The 21,353-nt window shown below is 39.8% G+C and overlaps 2 protein-coding genes across 2 annotated transcripts; both read left to right on the top strand.

The window, feature by feature from the left end:
• Nucleotides 1-1,937: 1,937 nt before the first annotated feature.
• Nucleotides 1,938-8,581, top strand: LOC109792980 (receptor-like serine/threonine-protein kinase ALE2). The gene is made up of 8 exons (XM_020352438.3): nt 1,938-2,278; nt 2,362-2,649; nt 2,982-3,353; nt 5,819-6,028; nt 6,772-7,143; nt 7,282-7,525; nt 7,605-7,752; nt 7,854-8,581. Exons 1-8 carry the CDS (start codon nt 2,254-2,256, stop codon nt 8,229-8,231), a joined length of 2,037 nt encoding a protein of 678 aa, XP_020208027.1. The 5' UTR covers nt 1,938-2,253; the 3' UTR covers nt 8,232-8,581.
• A 7,987-nt stretch (nt 8,582-16,568) lies between these two features.
• LOC145950025 (pectinesterase inhibitor-like) lies at nt 16,569-17,219 on the top strand. The gene has a single exon (XM_083060939.1). The coding sequence runs from the start codon at nt 16,569-16,571 to the stop codon at nt 17,217-17,219; it is 651 nt and encodes a 216-aa protein (XP_082917065.1).
• Nucleotides 17,220-21,353: the final 4,134 nt, after the last annotated feature.

The raw sequence follows: 21,353 nt of genomic DNA, 5'->3' as shown, positions 1-21,353 counted from the left end.
AACCGTTAGATTGAAAGTTCATATCTCTTAGATCATATATGTCAAATTTTATTAAAATTGAACAACAACTTGAAGGTAATCAAATTGTTCATATTTTGGTATATTTTGAAATGTATATATTACGTCAATTTTGTTTTATGAGAATGAAATATCAAATCATCTTAGATTAATATAAAATTTGATATATATGATCTAAAAGATATGAAATTTTAATCTAACAGTTGAATTTTCAAAATTGACATTTAATATAAAATTATTGAGCGGTGTAACACTTACTAAAAATTACACCGGTGTCGTTTGAACCCTCCTCATATATATATATATATATATATATATATATATATATATATGAAAATTAAACTCATTATTAACTAAGAAGACTTACAACACTCGATATCTTACTTAGTCGATTGAGATAAATCTCTTATGTGGAAAAATAAATAAATAACAAGTTAAATGCTCTATTTGATGAGAAATTTTTATGCGTTAGGGTCTCTTTTAATAAATAAATAAAATGATAAATAATGACAATATATTGGTGGGTTAAAAATAAAATGAGATTAGCATCTTTATATTAAAATAATTTAAAAATAAAATATTTTTTGAAATATATTATTTTTATTTTTTAAAATACCTTAATAAATATTGTTAAAATACTCGTTCTATTTATATTTTTAAATTAAAATAGATATTTGTTACTTTGTCTCTTGTCTAAAAAAAAAACATTCAAATCATTATAAATTAATAAAGTGTATATTACATGCCCAAAAGATGTCTTTTAATTGTATTTAATAAAATCTTTTAATTGTTTTTTTAAAGATAAAAAAGATTAATAGTCGTAATGAAAATTAAATTTAAATCTTTATATTTTTAACTATTTTATTCTCTTTCTACTCTAGTGGGCAAAATCTTTTAATTCAGTTAAAACAAAAGTAACGGTATTTGTAATCATTTTCTATTTACGTTTTCTTCTAACTTAAATACACTGTTTTTCACCTTGAATACGCATTAATTTCAGCATTATGTGACCTTTTAAACTATCCCACTGTGTGATCCAAATAGCAGACACGCGCATGCATTAGTCTTATTACTTCAAATCAACGTGCGATTATAAGAAAAAAGAATCTTAATTTTTTTAATATTTTTTTATAAAGATACTAATAAATGTTTAAATGTTTAAAGATACTGATTAAAAATTTTAATATATCATAATTATTTTTTATTTTTTTATCAAATAACTATGCAAATGTTTTTATTTTCAAAATAATAAATATTTTGTCTCGTACATATTATTATTTTTCTTTTATTTTTTGTCTGAACCACATATTTTTTTATTAAAAATAATTTTGTTCAAACTGAATCGGATCAATATGGACCATAAAATATGAGAAATAAATGTTTTAAATTCGCTAACTATTACTTGTCACAACAAGCATATGCTCATCTGAAGCCATTTAAAGATTTAACCGACGAATACTTGGAAGTTTTTAGTTAGGGGCATTTAATATTATACTAATTATACAATTACTTGTATAAAAAAAAATTACGCAATTGTAACATATTATGCATTCCCTTCAAATTAACAAATATTTTTGATGCATCAAAACAGTGTTGTAAAGGCTTTTGATTACTTAAAAAAAATAAAAATAATTGTCTACTAATATTTCTTTTTTCCTTTGGTAAATGGGAGAAAAAAAATTATGAACTAACACCCATTTATGTATTTTTTTCTTTTCATTTTCTATTTTTATTTCTTAATTAGATAATGAACATTTTGTTTTAAAAATTTATATAGAAAATACTAAAAACATTTGTTTATTTTCTATATTTGATGCATGATTTTTGGAAAACAAAAAGCACACTATTTTGTAATTAAAATATAAAAATATATTTGCGTTGAAAATAAATATTCTTAAAAGGTTTTATAGTAGTAGTGATTGAAAAAGAAAAATGGCGGTGTGGTGACGCGGCGTGAAAAAGATAGAGAAGAAACGTGATGGGGGAGCGCTACCTGTCCCTGTAAGCCCTTACCGTTACCTTACCGTTAATGTCGTTCCGTTAACGGTGGTCACCACCTCACCACAATTAAGGCTTCCACACCCAAACCCAAACCCAAACCCAATCCTTCTCCCTCCGATTCAACTCAGTTATGCACACCTCGTCACTCCCACTCCCACTTCACTCACTCCTCGCCGTTGATTTCATCCCAACCCTCTAGATCTGATCTCCACCGTTCCCGCCATCGCTCATGTCATGTCGCTGCTCGCCTCTCTAATCGGTAACCGTGGGTTTTCCCGTGTGGAGCAATCTCGAGCTTTTCTTGTTAGGTTGGCTTTGTCTGACATTCTGCAAATAATGCAGGTGGGTTCAAATGGCTGCTTCTGTTGTTATCTTGCTTCCTGTGCTTTGCTGCACGTGCTAGTGCTACAACACTGCGACTCCAACCACCTTCTTTCTCTCCGGCTCCACCACCGGTTGTTCTTGATGATCTCCCACTACCGGCAAATGCGCAAGGGGTGAACCATAGCCATTTGCCTGCTCCTATTCCGTCACGTGCCAATTTCACAAAGAATATTGCTCCCATGCATCCCATTGCTGATGCAATTCCCTCTGCTCTCGCCCAGCCACCATTGTCCCCTTCTGCTTCTGGTAAGTCCTTGCTTAAGGAAAGGAAAATTGATTTCTAATGCTACTGTCAGTTTTCTAATGGGTGAGTTAAGCTCAAATTCACTATTTTAAGATGCTATCAAAGAATATATTGGAAATTGTCTAATTTTGCATCATAGGGGTGTATTGGAGATCCTTCATCAACTAGTGAAATGGTCAATTTAGAGTATATAAGTGGGAAACAATTTATAAGCCAATTTTGTGAGGGATGAGTTAAGCTCAGATTCACTATTTTAAGATGGATTCTGCTTTTCTCAAGTTTTAGTTGCTTAGTTAATTTCAATATAAAACGTTATCTATCTTTGTTCTGCCAGATTGTTGCAAACAAGACATGGTGTGGAAACGAGGGAGTGAAGTTTGCCACTGTGCTTATCCAGTAAAGCTAGACTTGCTTCTTTTGAATGTCTCTCAAAACCCCAACTGGAATGTTTTTCTCAATGATTTGGCTATCCAACTTGGGCTCAAGACTACCCAAATTGAGATTGTTAAATTTTATCTACTCAGCTTATCCACGTTGAATATATCCATGGATATCACTCCGCATAAAGGGATTGGTTTTTCTGCAGATGAAGCGGCTAAAATAAACTCGTCACTTTTACTGCATAAGGTCCAATTGGACCATAGATTCGTGGGTGACTACAAAGTCCTCAATATAACCTGGTTTAAACCTCCACCTCCTTCTCAAGGTGAGTCATACTTTTAAAATTCTGAAGAATGTTGTTACAAATGATGATGCTTTGCTGTCGTTGATAACTGGACTTTGGAACTTACAGTAGCAGTAAGATGATTATTTTATAAAGAACACAGTTAATGTTTATTATCTCTTGCCTCTTGGTATTGAAACCGCTGTAAGCCTGTAACGTATGTGAATTTTAATGTTTTAAGTACTTGCACTCTATTGTTTAAAGTATATAGATTTCAATTTCATGTCCATTTGTTTTTTCAATGTTGCTGCTAAGTGGTGGAAGAAGGAAGAGAAAGAAATGTTGATGCTACAGGGACTAATCTACTGATTGTCCATTGCTTCTGATAGCTGTTTAGTTTTGATGTTTCTCGATTCTCTTTGTATTCGCCTACAAACGCAGATCATATAACTTTGATGCTTATGGAAGTGTTCTGCCACATTGTCAATTGTGAAATGTAAATTTGGATAGATATGATCAAAGTAGAGACTATAGATATCATATGACTAAAGTAGAGCTTATAAAACTTGGGCAATCTTCATCTCATAAGCTAGCTTTTGGGGTTGAATTAGGCCCGTCCCAAATTAATATGGTATTAGAACCTATCATATCTTTGTTATCAAGCCACCCAAAATCTACTTGACTCTGCTGCTTTCCCAATGCAACCTACCTGGCCCTGTGGCCTTACTAGTGCAATATAAAAGTAAAAACAAAAAATCCACACACAAATGTAGCCTTGGACATGAGGAAAGTGTGTTGAGATCTCATATCAACTATAGATATAACCAAAGTAGAGCTTATAAAGGTTTAGGCAGTCCTCACCTTATGAGCTAACTTTTAGAGTTAAGTCAACCCAAATTTAAGTGTTTGCATTTGTGATTACACAATTTCAAACACTTTCGTGTGCCTATATTTTTGTATCACACATTTAATGAGTTATTCCCCCCATCCCTAAATGTAAGACTCTTTTAACTAATTCACACTCATGAATAAAATTAGTTAGTGTAGTGAGTAATATTTTTTTTGTTAACAATTTTTATTATTTTTTCAAAATTACCCTTTAAATTATTGGAACTCATCATCTCACTTTTTTCACCTAATTAATTAATGTGTGCTAATCATGTTCTCCAATCCTCATGAAAGAGAGAATGAATTTATGTTATTAATATGAAGCCCTGATACTTAGTACGATAGAGATACGACAAGGATATGGGGATATGACAATTTTTTTAAAATTTAGGATATGATACGATTTGGATACGTTAATGAAATTTTATAGAAAAAAATTATATAGATGTAGAATATGGGTATAGAAAGACATATTAATTCTTCCTCATTAATTCATAACTATGATGATTACAATTTACAAAAAAGATATATATATATATATATTTTTTATCATAACAACAAAAAATACAGTTTTTACCCATATCAAGTTAACTATATTAATAAAAGCATCTTTGGTAGAACTTAAAACTAGTATTGGCTTTATACAATAGCCTATGATTCAAAATCGTCATTACTAAATTATTGTCTAATACTAATTGTATCATTCTCTTCTGCCTTGTTACCATCATCTAGAATAAAGCAAAGTTTGGTTCATCAAGAGACAACTATGCCAATTCAAGAAGTTTAACAACATCATCAAGTGGATGATGTATATCTCTACAAATTTCCCACAACCTAGTCTCTTCCTTTTTATGCCCTTCACCTTTCATAGACGAAATTTGAGGGTTGAAATGCACATAAATAAAATCTTTTATTCTTTTGGATCCATTTTGTTTTTCTTCAAATAATGAATAAAGGAGTATGAACTCCAATTCTATAGCATGACAAGAAACATGACCATACAAAAATCTTAAGACAAGCTTTTTGGATGCTTTTTAGATACATATCTAGAAGCATCCTATAAGTATCCCGGAAGTATCAAAGGAAAAAAAGTTAAAAAATAAATAAGAAAAGATTGGTTACATTTTGGATATGTATCTAGAAATATCCAAGAAGTATCAGTATCCGACACAAGTACACACCGACACTTTTCCATTTTGGAGTATCTAGGCTTCATAATATTATAACATTTATTGCAAAGTAATTAAGAATATTTTAGTCAAAAAATAATTAATGCATTAGACAATTTGAGAAGAGTCTTGTTAAAAGGCATAAACAAATTTTAAAAAATTGCCTTACATATAGGGCCAAAGAGAGTTTATCCAATTTTACAGCAACATTGTTCAATAGTCCTCGTTTCTTTGGTCTCTCAAAGCTTTAGAAGGTGTACACAACATCTAGTTTTCTTGTACTTGTTAGTTGAAATCTAACATAGTACCAGATATTTTTCTGTGGTTACTGAATTCAATCATATGGAAGAGGAATTACAAACAGCTGCCTCTTCATGGGGCTTGATGAAGTTGATAAAAATGAACTATGCATTTTTATGTATAATAACATATTTTTGCATTCTAATGCAGCCCCTACAATTGCTGCATCACCTACGGAAACTCCTCAGAGACGAGCACCTACAACTACGTTATCAAGTACTTCAGACAAAGGAAGGCATTCAAATTTGCTTCTTATTCTTGGAATTGTTACTGGCGTACTCTTCATTTCCATTGTATGTGTACTTATACTTTGTTTATGCACATTGCGGCCAAAAACAACACCGCCTCCCACAGAAAATGGTAAATATTTCTTTTTCTAATTTCTATTTTTATTTTATTTTTCTTTTTGCATTCTTATGGCAATCTACTGAAGGTGAAAAGCTGCCATGGATTTTGTTTGGTCTCCTTTTTATATTTGGATATTGTAAAGGCAGTAAGTATAGCCATTAAAGGAGAGGGTAAATTGAGTTCCTTTCAACGAAAATCTTCTCGTGACACAAAGAAATAAGGAGAGAAGAAGTTCTCTGGATTATTTTAAGTGCAAATTGTTAGCACAAGTATTTTCATAGTGGATTATAAAATACTCGATAATGTTTTATTGGAATTCAATATGGATGTGTACTAATATATTGTGAATAGTGATCATTGATTGTGAAACTTAAAATACTAGTATACAATTTTATCTGCTAAATCAAGAATAGTTAATTGATACTGTTGATGTTATGAAGGTTGCCAGTTTTCATGTAGCTATAAATCTGTTTGGAGAAAAATAGCATAGGTCCTTTTTACCTTATTTAGAAACTTGAATTCTGCTGCAGAATTCAACCTAACTTGAGTTGACTTTTTTAGCTATTAAAAGATAGAAATGCAAGTGTGACTCAAATTGTATATTTAATATTTATGAAGAAATGAGATGTCATCCATCAATGAACCCAGATTGAAAAGAAAATAAAGAAACTTAAGGTGCTCTTCTCTGTTGACTGTTGATGCGTTAGTATTTTGTCTTCTAGGCCTTCTACTAAGCTTTGCTCACCTTCCTACAGAAAAACCAAGGGTGGAAAGTGCAGTTCCAACTTTTGGCTCGCTTCCCCACCCAACCAGTACACGCTTTATTGCTTATGAAGAACTTAAAGAAGCAACAAATAATTTTGAACCAGCAAGTGTACTTGGAGAAGGAGGTTTTGGTAGAGTTTTTAAAGGTGTCTTAAATGACGGAACTGCTGTTGCAATTAAGAGACTTACTAGTGGAGGGCAACAGGGTGACAAAGAATTTTTGGTTGAGGTCGAGATGCTTAGTCGGTTGCACCATCGTAACCTTGTAAAACTAGTGGGATACTATAGCAATCGTGACTCATCACAAAATCTACTTTGCTATGAGCTTGTCTCGAATGGAAGTTTGGAGGCCTGGCTTCATGGTAATATACTGTAGTTTCTTAAATCATGAGATCATCTTTCTAATATTGAATTTACATATTTTGCATCTTCCAAGGTTACAATGATGTTTCATAACTATTTTATTATGCTTAACTGAAATTGGCCCTTATTTATCCTAGGTCACCTGGGAATAAATTGCCCTTTGGATTGGGACACCAGAATGAAGATCGCCCTTGATGCTGCAAGAGGACTTGCATACCTGCATGAAGATTCACAGCCATGTGTTATACACAGAGATTTCAAGGCATCCAACATATTGCTTGAGAACAACTTTCATGCTAAAGTTGCAGATTTCGGTCTAGCTAAACAGGCACCTGAAGGCAGGGCTAATTATCTATCTACTCGAGTCATGGGCACATTTGGGTTAGTCTCATTCTATTCTTTCTTATACTTGTTGTTTCCATTTAATTTAGATTTAAGATGAAAGGAAACTGTTATGTAGGTATGTAGCTCCTGAGTATGCTATGACCGGACATCTACTCGTAAAAAGTGACGTTTATAGCTACGGTGTTGTCTTGCTGGAACTGTTGACCGGTAGGAAACCAGTGGATATGTCACAGCCAACTGGACAAGAGAACCTAGTTACTTGGGTTAGATTCTTACCCTGGCACTCCCACATTATTCTCCTTAAGTTCAAATTTTACATTTGGAATTTTCATTGGATAATAATTTACATGGTTATCCCTTTCAGGCAAGGCCAATTCTTAGAGATAAGGACCGATTGGAAGAACTTGCTGATCCAAGGCTTGGGGGAAGGTACCCAAAGGAAGATTTTATACGTGTTTGCACTATTGCTGCAGCCTGTGTTGCTCCTGAAGCAAGCCAACGACCTACAATGGGTGAAGTGGTACAATCACTTAAAATGGTGCAACGGATCACAGAATCCCAAGATCCTGTGTTGACCTCATCCAATACACGGCCCAACCTGAGACAGTCCTCTACCACTTACGAATCTGATGGGACATCTTCAATGTTTTCTTCTGGTCCATACTCTGGTCTAAGTGCCTTTGATTATGACAACATTTCGAGGACGGCTGTTTTCTCTGAAGATCTTCATGAAGGGCGATGAAAGTACTTGGAAAAGCAAGCTAACCACGAATATGCACCCATAGGTTTTCACACCACAAACTAGAGAAGTTGTTTCTTTCGCGTAGCTGAAGGTGGAACCATAACTGGTGGTGTTTTCTTGCAAGTGGTTGAAGGTTTCTTGGTGTTGTTGCTGATTACAGAGGGGATTATTCAATAGTCGCTTTTGCCATCCTCCTCGGTAAATCAACATCTGTTTTCCCCTACGTGACAGTGTTTCCACGTGTGGATGAAATTTTGTATATATGTGTATTCTAGTTTGTTTTTCCAGATTGGCCTCAAAAGCCTTTTTCATTATAATATATTTATCCGCATAGCTTCACGGTCATCAAATTCAACGACGCATAGTATTGTTAACAGCCAATGGCAAGTCGGGCTCACTATTATTCCACGAGAAACCAACGCCCCTGTTGAGTTTTTGGTTTAAAAAGGAGTGCAAGTATTGATATCAAGAAAGTTTAGGTGCACTGATTTTGAGTGACACCATTTTTTCCTTTTCTCAGGGGGTTCACTTTTCTGCGTTAGCTGCCATTTGTCTGTTGTTTGTTTACTTTTCACTTGCATCTTGTTTTATGGACATGATACATGCATAATTCCAAAGTTGACAACCTAGAGATAATTTATACTTACGAGATGTGATTTTTGCCTATAAAATATTATTTTAATACAGGTAGAAATTGAATCTTAAAACATAAAGTCGACTCAAATGTCAAAGGGTAAGTTTTACAACCACCGGAACAAGAAGCTTGGTTTCACTTACATAATGTTAGGCTCAAGGGAAAGGAGGAAAATAATTTTTGTAAACTTTTATTGATTGGTTCAATTTTCAGAAGAAAAGTAAAAGAGAATGAAGAGAAATTCTTTGGAAATATGAAAAATTATGTCCACTTAGGAGAAAGAAGTAGTAGCTTCCACATATTTTTACCTCTTGGACATTCAACAATATGTTTCAAACATGCACTATGGTTAGGAAGATGATCACGAGCAGTTACGATACCTTTAGGATTACTATATTCATTTATTTATTTATTTTTAATGAATGATGTTATTACTAAAAACTCCATGTGCTCTAGTGGGAGAGTTGATATTCTCTGTACTTCAATACAACGACGACACTTACAATATTACTTCGATGTTAGATGAGAGTCTAGGTTTAAAGTTGAATTAGGGTTAGAACGATATCTGGTGTCCTATATATAAGTAATTAATCTTATCTCTTAACTTAGAGATAAAGTTGCATAATTTCTAGAGATTTATTGCGATGGTTATGTGAAAATATTATTTTTGATAATTTGATCTCTAACATGACTCCTAAATCTTGAGAGATGTGGCATGAAGATAATTTTGTAATTGTTAAGGTACTACTTAGGGTTTTATCTTCTAAGCATAGTGTGAGGGAGTTGTTGTTTTGCTTGGCCTGCTCGAGTTGGGCATAAGGTCAGCTCAACTCAACTCAACCAAGTTAAGTAATACAAATGACATATAAATCATCTCATTATACTGAAAGGGTATAGGGGTCAACTCATAATAAAACAAAATATAAATAAATAAATCTTAGAAAACCTCTTGAATTGGTTTAAAAAGTTGGTTCACCCTAAAATTCTATATTAAATGCTTAAAATTAATATTATTGAATTTCCATTAAATATTAATGAAATATTATATACAATAAAAAAGTAATTTGTTGTGCCTATGACTATTTAAAAAATATTTTTCTCATCTTAAAAAAAAAAATAACGTGATTTTGGTCAACACATCATCAATTCAACTTGAACTAAGACATTTTAATATCATTCTTGGTTAGGTCATTTTTGGCTCAATCTCAATCATAAAATCTTTGTCTCAATTTTAGCTCGACCTTGATAGGGCATCTTTAATTCAATCTTGACTAGGACATCTTCGCCTGAACTGTACCTTGATCTGAAATCTTTAGTTTGGTTTCGATTCGAACATCTTTGGCTGAATCTTGGGTGTTTAATTTTAATTTTAATTTAGTATCAATCAAATTATCTTTAGCATGAACTTGGCCAAAATATTTTTCAACTCAACCTTGGATAGAATAGTTCCAATTCGATCTTAATTATTAAGACATCCTTAACTTGGCCTCGACTAAGACATCTTCAACTCGACCTCGATCAAATTATCTTTGACTTAGTTTTGGCTAAAATGTCTTCAACTTGATTTTCCCTATAACATTTTCATCACAATTTTGACCATAAACATAACTATCAACTAATCCTCATTCATAGTATCTTTAACTCAATCTTGTTTAAACATATTCAACTTGACCTCCCTCAATCTATTGAGTGCATGTTTGGATTTCATTTTGAAACGCAGATTATGCATTCTCTTTCCACGTCCAATATTATATTTACGTAGAAGCAAGATTTTTTTGATTCAAGTAAACGTGAATTTTCACGTTACAAATGGAATGCAAACATGCACTGAAAGGGGATCGTAATTTTTCATGTATATACAAAAATTTCATATATAATAAGTACAGTAATAGTATTTAATAAGAATTCAAGAGCGCTAATCATTAAAGATTTAATTACAAGTGTTTTAAATTATAAAAATTCAATTAAAAAATCTTGAATGATAAGAAAATAATTAAAAAAAATCAATGAAGCTATAGCCTATAGGCAAATTGATAAGCTACTAGAGAGAAGCTACACTAAGAGAACCCTAAGAAAGATTTTTCAATCCAGTAATATCCTGACTTTTCATTCAATTGTTCCAACTAAATAGCAATAGACAAATTGGGCTCCAGTAAACATAATTTCCAGCCCAACAACAAAGAAAATAGCAAGTTAAACTAAAGCCCAATATCAATTTAAACAATGAAATCTTTGCTCCAAATGGGTGCAGACTTGATGCGCTTATCATTACTCCGCGGCCCAACAACGACCTTGTCCGCAAGGTCAGTGGAAGTGAAGCATGGATTGGTCACAAGGGGGAAGGTACGGATCGAAGATGACGTGGCCGTCGCAGATGCGTTTGTGTTTGTTACTGCCCCATCTAATGGACCGCATGGAACCCACGTGGAGGAAGCTTCGTGAGTGACTTCAGCACGTGTTGGGGTAAGTGGGGTGACAGAGGTTGTCTTGGAATGTGAAAGAGTAGGTGAAAGATTAATCGTGGCCGTCCGTGAATGATCCAACGGTGCAGCTGGAAGCGAAAGTGGAACGTTTTCTTTAATGAGGGGGAAACGATGTGGCACAGACCTAGAGGGGTCTCGGGAAGTCTCAGAAAATTCCTGGTCACGAATAGGTGTGGGCGTGCCCGACGGAGGGTTTTGAACGTCACTGGTTGAGATTTGGGTTTCGTCACTGCGGCATAAAACTGAGTCTGGAGGTAAAGGTTGGTGGTGTAGTGAAGGATCATTACCAATATAAGGGCGGAGCTTAGAAATGTGAAAAACCGGATGCAGCTTGGAAGACGATGGTAACTCTAGCTCATAAGCGACAGCGCCGATGCGACGATGAACACGAAAAGGACCATAGAAACGTCTCGCGAGTTTTTGATTGGTGCGACGATGGAGGGAAACCTGTCGATAAGGCTGAAGTCGAAGGAGGACCCAATCACCCACCTCGAAGGTATGATCCTTTCTCTTTTGATCTGCCAAACTTTTTATTCGCTGTTGCGCAACTCGTAAGGTGTTTTTGATGTCTAATAATGTGTGGTGATGTTGTTGAAGCAGATCAGCAACCGAAGGAGAGTTTGTATCTGGCGGAGATAATAGATCCATGACAGAGGGAGGTTGGCGGCCATAGATCACGTGAAAAGGGGAAGTCCGCAAACTAGAATGAAAGCTAGTATTATACCAGTGTTCAGCTAAATGGAGATAGCCAAACCAGGAGCGGGGGTTATCAGCAACAAAGCAGCGCAAAAACGCCTCAAGGGTACGGTTGACGACCTCACTCTGGCCATCCGTTTGCGGGTGGTAAGCAGAGCTAAAACGGAGTTTCGTACCAGCAGCCTTAAAGAGTTGCTTCCAAAAGATACTCAGGAAGATAGGGTCTCGGTCAGAGACGATGGAACGAGGAAAACCATGAAGACGAAATATCTCATGCATAAAGCGATGGGCAAGCTGAACAGCGGTAAAATGAGTCGGTAAAGCGATGAAATGGGCGGATTTACTTAAACGATCACAGACGACCCAAATCGAAGTGTACCCATGAGAGCATGGAAGACAGGTAATAAAATCCATACTTAAATCTTCCCATATTTTGTGTGGTGTTGGTAAGGGTTGAAGTAACCCGAGGGGTTTGTGGGTTGGATTTTTGGACAGCTGACATATCTCACACTTGCGGATGAAATCCTTGAGATCTTTAGCCAGAGAAGGCCAGTAGAAAGAAGCTGCAAGACGAAACAAACTCGGCTTGAACCCGGAGTGTCCAGCAGTGGGTGAGCTATGGAATTCTGCCATGAGTTGTGAACGAAAATCAGCATGGGGAGGCACAAAAAGGCGTTGATGAAAATACAGTAAGTTATCCTTAACTGTATAAATTGCTGCTTTCTCATCATTATTCAAACATTTAGTAACGAGATCCTTTCCTTCTGAATTTTGGGTGAAATACTGCCTCCACTGTTGCAAGTATTGGGGAATGACGGAAGAAATGGCTAACAACAAGGAAACGTCTGACATTAGAGGTGGTCTAGACAAAGCATCCGCAGCAAGGTTGTGTTTGCCTGGGCGGTACAGTACTTCAAAATCAAACCCGAGTAGTTTGGAAAGCCATTTTTGTTGCTCCGGGGTGTGGAGGTCCTGAGTGAGGAGATGTTGAAGACTTTGCTGGTCAGTGATGATTTTGAACTTGCGACCTAACAGGTATTGTCGCCATTTTTTAACAGCTTCAATTATGGCATACATTTCCCTGACATAAACTGATTCAGTTTTCATCTTGGTGCCTAATTTCTTGCTGAAAAATGCAATAGGATGGTGGTTTTGGGAGAGGACGGCGCCAACAGCAATGGCAGAAGCATCAGTTTCCAACACAAATGGTTGACTAAAGTCGGGAAGGCACAAAGTAGGATTACTTGTAATTTTTTTCTTAAGTTCTGTAAAGGCCTGTTGAGCCTGCTCATTCCATTGGTACTTAATAACCTTAAGTAGATCGGTGAGGGGAGCGGCAACAGCGGCATAGTTGCGGATGAATCGCCGGTAAAAACCAGTGAGACCCAAGAATCCGCGTAGGGCAGTCAACGTGAGTGGCACGAGCCAGTCCTGAATGGCCTTCACCTTCTCAGGGTCTGGGAAGACCCCTGTCCCTGTGATAACATGACCCAAATATGAAATTGACTGCACTCCAAACACACACTTAGACAATTTTGCATAATAATGATTTTCTGATAATAAGTGCAAAACGCAGCGTAAATGATCCAAGTGGGCCGTGAATGAGTCACTATAGACCAGAATGTCATCAAAGAAAACCAAGACAAATTTTCGTAAAAATGGTCTTAGTAAATCATTCATAGCTGACTGAAATGTGGAAGGGGCATTTGATAAACCAAATGGCATCACCAAAAATTCATAATGGCCATCAAATGTCCGAAAAGCAGTTTTATGTATATCTAAAGGGTGAAGTTGAATTTGATGATACCCAGACCGTAGATCAATCTTAGAAAACACCTTAGCATGGCCTAACTCATCTAGTAGCTCATCAATTGTGGGAATAGGAAAGCGATCCTTAATTGTTAAGGCGTTGAGTGCCCTGTAATCGACACAAAAACGCCATGTTCCATCTTTCTTTTTCACCAATAGAACCGGGGAAGAATAAGGGCTAGTGCTAGGCCGTATAATCCCATCTTGAAGCATTTCAGAAATTAATTGGGTGATAATTTCCTTTTGATAGTGGGGGTATCTGTATGGGCGGACATTGACTGGAGAAGAATTGGGTTGGAGGGGAATATGGTGGTCATGAGGGCGTGAGGGTGGTAAGCTGTGTGGTTTTTGAAAGACATTCTCATAGGATTGGAGAATGGTAGTAATATCTGGGTGAAGGTTAGAAGTATCAAGTGAGCTAGGGACATTAGTAGTGGGAACAATGGATAATAAATGGTACTGGGCTATGGCTTGTTGGTGAATCAGGATAGATAATTGGTGAAACGAGGCTGGGGTGGGAAGGTGGGAAGTCCCAGTAATGGTAAGGGGTTGGTTATTATGGGTAAAAGAAAATGATGGTATGGCAAAATCAGCTTGAACAGGCCCTAACGTTCTCAACCAAGAAAGGCCCAAAACAATATCAGCACCTTCAATGGGTAAAACGTATAATGAAACTTCGAATTCATGCTGCTGAAACAAAATAGGAACTGATGGACAAACTTTAGAACATGAGATATGCTCTCCGTTGCCGACCATCACTTTAAAAGGTGTGGTAGGAATAGTAGCTAGATTAAGAAATCGAGCCACTCGAGGTTGTACAATATTGTGGGAGCTGCCAGTATCTACCAAGATATTAACGGTATGGCCTCGAATTAAGCCTTGAAACTTGAAATTTTGGGCACCCACCTGGCCTGTTAAAGCATAAGTTGATAATTGGAAATGAGAACCAGGGTCAGAGGGACCTTCATCCGAAGCAGCAATGTCGAGATTAGAGTCCACCGTAGCGGAGTCTGGAATATCATCATCCAAAAGCAACAAAAATTTCGGTGTAGAGCACTTATGACCGAAAAAATATTTTTCATCACAATGAAAACATAAACCCGCAGCACGCCTGTCGTGTAGTTGTTGTTGGGATAATTTTTTTATGGGTATGGTGGTGGGGGTGGTGGAAGGAATAGGTTTATGAATGGTTGAAGTCGAAGAAGATAGGGAAGTGGGAAAAGTAGGAGGGTTGGCTACAGGGTGAGGGCGAGTGAACTGGGGTTTGGTATCATTCAATTTATCCTCCACTAGTCTGGCAAGGCCAATAGCTTGATTGATTGAATTGGGTTGTAGAATCTTAAGCTCACGTTTAATGCTAGGCTTCAATCCAGAGATGAAACAATTAAGAATGGAGAGTGGAGATAAACCATAGACCTGATTAGAGAGTTTCTCAAAAGTGGTTTGATATTCAGCCACGGACCCTGTTTGACGTAACTTAAAGAGATCTTGTTCATGATTAGCGTAAGCCGAAGGACCAAAACGTAACTGAAGCGCCTGAGAAAACTGAGTCCAGTCCCCTAATTGATAGTTGGTATGCAACCACTTAAACCAACTGAGTGCTTCACCCCTCATATAAAATCCTGCAATAGAAACTCGTTGATCCCATGGAACCTGATAAAATAAAAAATATTGGTCAGCCTGAAATAACCAGTCCAGTGGTTCCGAACCATCAAATTCACTAAGATGGAGTTTCGGAGGGCGAATGGGAGACCCATACGGTTGAGAGTTGAAAGGGTTTGGAGAAGGGTTGATATATGAGGTTGGTTGGGGCATACATGGGGGTGGTTGTGTGCCAGGGATGGTCAAGGGTTGTGTAAAGAACCCTTGTGCTGGAATTGACGAAATGGGTATGGTGGGTGCAGCTGAGTGAGTGAAATGGGAATTTGAGGTAGGAATGGCCATATTTATAGTGGAGGTATGTGGGTGAGGCGGAGGGAAGGATGTAGCAGTAGGGGAAATCGTTGGGGAGGTAGTAGGGTTTGGGGGAAATTGGGCTAATAGGTTGGATAAAAGGGTGGTTAGGGATTCATGATTGGAAGCATTCAATTTGATTTGGGATTCGAACTGAGACTGTAAAGCAGCTACTTGAGTGGTAAGGACACCAATGGGATCGTCATCACCTTTAGTATCACGAGGGTCTACGTCCCTTGAAGAGCGGGGAGGCATAGAGGAACGAGATGAAAGCACCAATTTGATAAGCTACTAGAGAGAAGCTACACTAAGAGAACCCTAAGAAAGATTTTTCAATCCAGTAATATCCTGACTTTTCATTCAATTGTTCCAACTAAATAGCAATAGACAAATTGGGCTCCAGTAAACATAATTTCCAGCCCAACAACAAAGAAAATAGCAAGTTAAACTAAAGCCCAATATCAATTTAAACAATGAAATCTTTGCTCCAAATGGGTGCAGACTTGATGCGCTTATCACAAATATAGATATTTATGCAGGAAGGTGAGGGTGAAATTCACTTACCAAGAAAAGAACCACTGGAAGCGGAACGCAAACTACGGATCCAACTAAACGATGCAAACTTTGGGGGGGAAACCACAACTATAAAACCCCCCTCCTCCACTGTGAACAAAGCACAGCCCCAGTTGTCCGTTGTCTCTCTACTCTCATAACGCGTCTCGAAGGAGATTGAGTGAGAGAGAGAGAGAGAGAGAAGAAACAATGGATCATTCCACAATCCTCATCGCCGCCACCCTCTCATGCCTCCTCCTCTCCGCCACCGCGGTCCCCTCAAGCCGCTTCTTTGACGTTAACATCCCTCCCAGCGCCGCCCCCATCGCCCAGCCCAACTTCCAAGAATCCAAGATCAGCCTGGGAGGCCTCATAGCCCACGTGGCCCACGAGTTCAGCCCGCAGATTCTGCAGTTCTGCACGGGCACCGAGAACCCCAGCCTCTGCGCCGAAACCATCGCCCCCTACCTCGACGGCACCTTCGACCCCGTCAAGGCCCTGGAGACCGAGATCAACGCCACCCTTTCCGAGGCAAAGAACATCGCCGCCAACATCTCCGCCCTCCTCGACGACCCCGCCACCGAGGCCGCCGCCCTCGACGCCCTCGGCATCTGCAAGTCGCAGTACGCCGACATGGTCGACACCATCAAGGAGGCCGTGGATCTGGTGGCGCAGCAGAACGTGGTCGACGCGTATTACAAGTTCAGCGCCGTTATCTCCTACAAGTGCTCCTGCGATGATGCTTTCGTGGAGTCTCCCGGCGTTGTCAACCCCCTCGCTGACGCCGCCCTCAAGCTGTTCCAGCTCGGTGGTAACTGCCTCGCCATCATGGACGGCATTGTTAACAACAGGAGGCTTTGAGGACTTGGTGCGTAGCTGAGGCCTGAGGGAGGTTACGTGAGATTATTATTAACCGCGTGCCTGCATGCATGCATGCATTGTTTCTCGGACACTGAGTTTACATCCAGGGTTGGCGTAATTATATATTATATATTAATTTGATTATGTATTAATGAATCCGATCCAGGTCGTGGTTCTACAATAGGGCACGTATGTACGTGTTTTTGCAATTTTGGATAACATATCAATCAAATTATTTTTAACACATTATTCTTCAGAATTCTGCATGTCTTCCTTAATTCTTCGACTAGGATTTATATATTTGTTAGACAATTTCTCCTATCAGAGTCTACTGTCTGAGAAATTGGAATTCCATATTGCATAAATCTCAAAATTAACAACCAGCTATCATGCCAGTGTTGTAAGCAATGCCACATTCATCTGAAAGATATTTGATTATATAAGAGTGTAATAGAAGTGAACACATTTATTAATATGCTCCAACTCAGACTGAATTAGCAAAGGTAATTGTTCTTACTGGAGATTTGTTGTAGAGATGATCCGTTAGGTAAGATCAACGAGCCTCCTTCACTGGTACGTTGGTGCTCCAAGATGGGAGTGGTACCTGCAAAAGAGACTCCGATGCCAAAATTAGGGTTTGTATGAGTATGAGTCTCATATAAGTAATGCACGTACCTTGGTGTGAATTAGGGTTGCGTTGGGCCTTGGGCTCGAGATCAGTTATGATCTGTTTAAGTGACGAGTTGACGTCACTCAACGCGTGTTCGAGGTCGCTTTGCGCTGACATGCCGAGCTTGAGCTCGGCTTGGCAGTACGGATAGTACACTAGCCCCTCGAGCTCCGAAGACTGTAGGTCGAGGAGTTAAGACCGAGCCCGTCAAGTGGCCGTGACCCTTCGCGTACGCCTGCCTGCCGAGATGTCATGTGTCACAACTGTCATTTCTCGAAAACGTGCAGGTGGCGCGTTAATGGGAGTGACGGTTATGCAATGACGGTTTGCATTCGTCATAATGGTCTTCAATTAATGTGTCGTCAAGTGTGCACCTTGATCGACACGTGTCATGACCGTTTTGAATTTTGGAAAACCTTTTTCTCTCACTCGCGCCTCTTCCCTTTACCACTTTACCTTTTTTCCTTCTTGTGGCTTCTTGCGCACGCTATTCTTCTTCGTCTCTGTTCGTCCTCCGTCTCCATTTTCTCAGTTTCCGTCGCCGTTTCCGGCAACCCAGTCATTGTTAGGGTTGTTTTCTGAGGAAGAGTACCAGATACTTCCTTTCTACAGTTTTCTTTCTCCTTCTTCCCAAATCTTCTTCAAGTCTTTTGTTTCTTGATGGTTGGAGAGGGTGGTGCCGGTTCTTCTGCGCCTGCCAAGGGTAAAGGCAAGGCGCGCGGCAAGGTGGTGGCCACCGGAACGGCTGCCGCCGAAAAGAAGAAGGCGGAGAACCTACCTAAGGATCTCGTCCCCGGCGTTCCTGGCTATGACTGGGTCAGGCACGACGTGGGAGAGTTCCAGAGCGTGTTCAAATCGTTTCTGGAGGTCAATGCGATTCGAAGAACGCATAGGATCTTTCAAACTTCTATTTCCAAGTTTGTCCGGCTTGAGCCTTGTTGGCCTGACGAGCGTGTGTACGTGGGGAGTCCTTCTGACCCTCCCCATTTCTATGTATACCAATTTTTTTTAGGGATTTAGGTGTCTGTCTTCCTTTCACTCAATTTGAGTGTGATTTTTTGAATTTCATCAACTCGGCTCCTTGCCAGTTGCACCCTAATAGTTGGGGTTTTTTGAGGGCTTTCCAAGTCCTTTGCTCGGCCTTGGGGATAGAGGTGTCTCTTCCCGTTTTTCTCCATTTTTACCAGCTGAAAATAGGGGTTCCTCCTTATAGTTTACTGTCTCTAAGTGGGAGTAAGGATGAGGGTCTGTTTACCCTTTACTCCCAATCATATAAAAATTTTAAACAGGAATTCTTCCGGGTGGCGCTTGTGGACGTCGACCCGTTGGAGGATGGGGCCTTCTACTTCGGTGGGTTGCCAAAGTTCCCTTTTTACTGGCGGCCGGTCTCGGCTAGGTTCCACGGAGTGGGGGAGTTGCGATTGACAGCTTCGGAGTCGACCGCCATTAAGAACCTTGAAGCCCTTCCTCATCCGCTGGATTGCAAGCTTGTTCTGTCGCTTGCGAACTCGACGTACAAGGAGAGGGGCCTAGAGAGTGAGTATTCCGTCTTTCTTAGATTGTTAGGGTTTGTAAAAGTTTCTTTTGCTGACGTATCTGCTTTTGTATTCGCAGGCATTATGGGCAAAAATAAGTGGCGCGAGTTGAAGCACCGCTATAATGTTGCCGAGCTGGAGGTTCCAGAGCCTCAGGAGGAGGAGGTCTCCTCCCTAAAGACAAATAGAAAAAGAAAGAGGGGAGGTAAGGAGGTCGGGGGGACCTCTGCCCCTCGTAGTGCCGAGGAGGTGACCTTGAGGGCCGCTGATGCCGACGCGGTCGACCTCACTAGAAGCTCTCTGCCGGTCGAGGAGGCTCCTCGAATGTCGGTTAAGGAGGGGGCTCAGGTTTCCGGGCAGGCTGCCCAAACCGTCGCCCAAGCCGCCGAGGTGAGTGTCTTGTTTTCTTTAACTTTTCTTCTATGTTGGCTTTTCTTGGTTTGTTGAGGTATTATCGTTCTTTGCAGGCAAGGAACGTTGCCGAGGTGGTGACCCAGGTTGCTGAGCAGGTCGCTCAAGTCGCCGAGGTTAGTACCTTCGTCCCTTGTGGCTTTTTTCTGTGTTGTTTTTTCTTGATTTTCGTCTTGTGAGGCAATTTTTGGTTTCTTGTAGGCAGGGAATGCCGCTGAGGTCTCGGTGCCTCCAAGTTTTGAGGCGCCAAGGATGGATCCTCCCGTTACCGAGCAGGGGGCGCTTGCTTCTACTTTTGCCGAGGTCCGTGGCAAGGGGCCAAGTTCCGAGGTCCCAACTTCTATGCCAGCGACTTCGACGCCGCCGTCCGGCCAGTCCAAGGGGGCCTAAGAACCCAATTCCTCACCCAACGCTTTGTAAAGGGCTCCTCCCAGGTGCGACTAGACCACGTGAGCGCCTCGGAGGAGATAGACTCTCTATGGAGTGCGGGGGTGACCTCTGAGAAGTTCTTCTCCCGGAGCTCCCTGACCTCGACCAATCTAGGTATGATTGAGTCGGCCGGGCTGGTGAAGGGTCTGGATGCTGCTGAGGTCTTCCTGCAGAGGAGCATAACCATTGTGGATCACTGGAAGCACAAGTGGGCCAAGCAGAGGCCAAGCAGCAGAAGGACCTTGAGAAGATGAGGGCTCATGTCCAGCCATTGGAGGAGGAGAACAAGGCTTTGAGGGTCGCCCTTGGCGAGGCCAAGGGGCAGAATGAGGCGGAGCTCCGAGTTGCAAGGGGAGATCTCTTGAGGGTCCAAAAGTCTCTGGAGATCGCCTTGCGGTCGAATGAGTCTTATGCTTCCCAGGTGAGTGAGCTGCAGGAGCTTGCCACCGCTTGTCGGGGACGGGTGCGTTCTTTAGAGGATGAGGTAACGTCCTCTCGAGGTCAGGTGCGCTCCCTAGAAGACGAGGTGACGTCTCTGATGGCGAAACTGGTGGCAGCGACCGAGAAGCGTCTTTGCGACGAGGTGCTTCTTGGTGGCAAAGAGGAGGAGGTTGCCGCTTTGAGAGTGGACCTTGCGAAGCTGGAGGCGGAGAGGGCGGTGCTGGAGAAGAAGCTGGAGGAAACCGAGCGGTCTATCGTGGTTGAGCACAAGAGGGGTTTCCTCAAGGCAGCTCGCCAGGCGAGGCTACTTGCCCCGTGGTTCGACTTCTCCGCCATGCACTTGGAGAAAGTGGTTCGCTTTGGGAAGTTGGTGAAGGAGGACGACCTCGAGGACAACTCAAGTGAGAATGCCTCTGCTTAGGCCGTTTTTGTAACAGTTTAGCTTACTTTCTTTTCCTTTGAGTTCAAGTATTGAACACAGTAAACATTGTTGTGTTCACGCTTTTGACGGGTTTGTTTGGATTTCTAATTTTCGCGTTCACGCTTTAGGCTTGATTGTTTCCTGTTTGCGCGTTTTGAGAAATACGTTCAGTATCTGTTGTATATTTTTGTGCTCAAACTTAATTTTAGAGCAAAGTGATTTGTCCC

The sequence above is a fragment of the Cajanus cajan genome, chromosome 7 (assembly GCF_000230855.2).
Source record: "Cajanus cajan strain Asha chromosome 7, NIPB_CcT2T_4, whole genome shotgun sequence".
Classification (NCBI taxonomy): Eukaryota; Viridiplantae; Streptophyta; class Magnoliopsida; order Fabales; family Fabaceae; genus Cajanus; species Cajanus cajan.
Note: the sequence above shows the minus strand (reverse complement) of the source record. Positions and strands in the feature narration are given on the sequence as shown.

Bases quoted from the DNA above. Each gene is read 5' to 3' on its own strand.
- LOC109792980 (XM_020352438.3), top strand. From the start codon at position 2,254: ATGTCGCTGCTCGCCTCTCTAATCG. The intron at 7,144-7,281 runs GTAATATACTGT...TATTTATCCTAG, and splicing joins TTTGGAGGCCTGGCTTCATG to GTCACCTGGGAATAAATTGC. The intron at 7,526-7,604 runs GTTAGTCTCATT...ACTGTTATGTAG, and splicing joins CGAGTCATGGGCACATTTGG to GTATGTAGCTCCTGAGTATG.
- LOC145950025 (XM_083060939.1), top strand. From the start codon at position 16,569: ATGGATCATTCCACAATCCTCATCGCCGCCACCCTCTCATGCCTCCTC.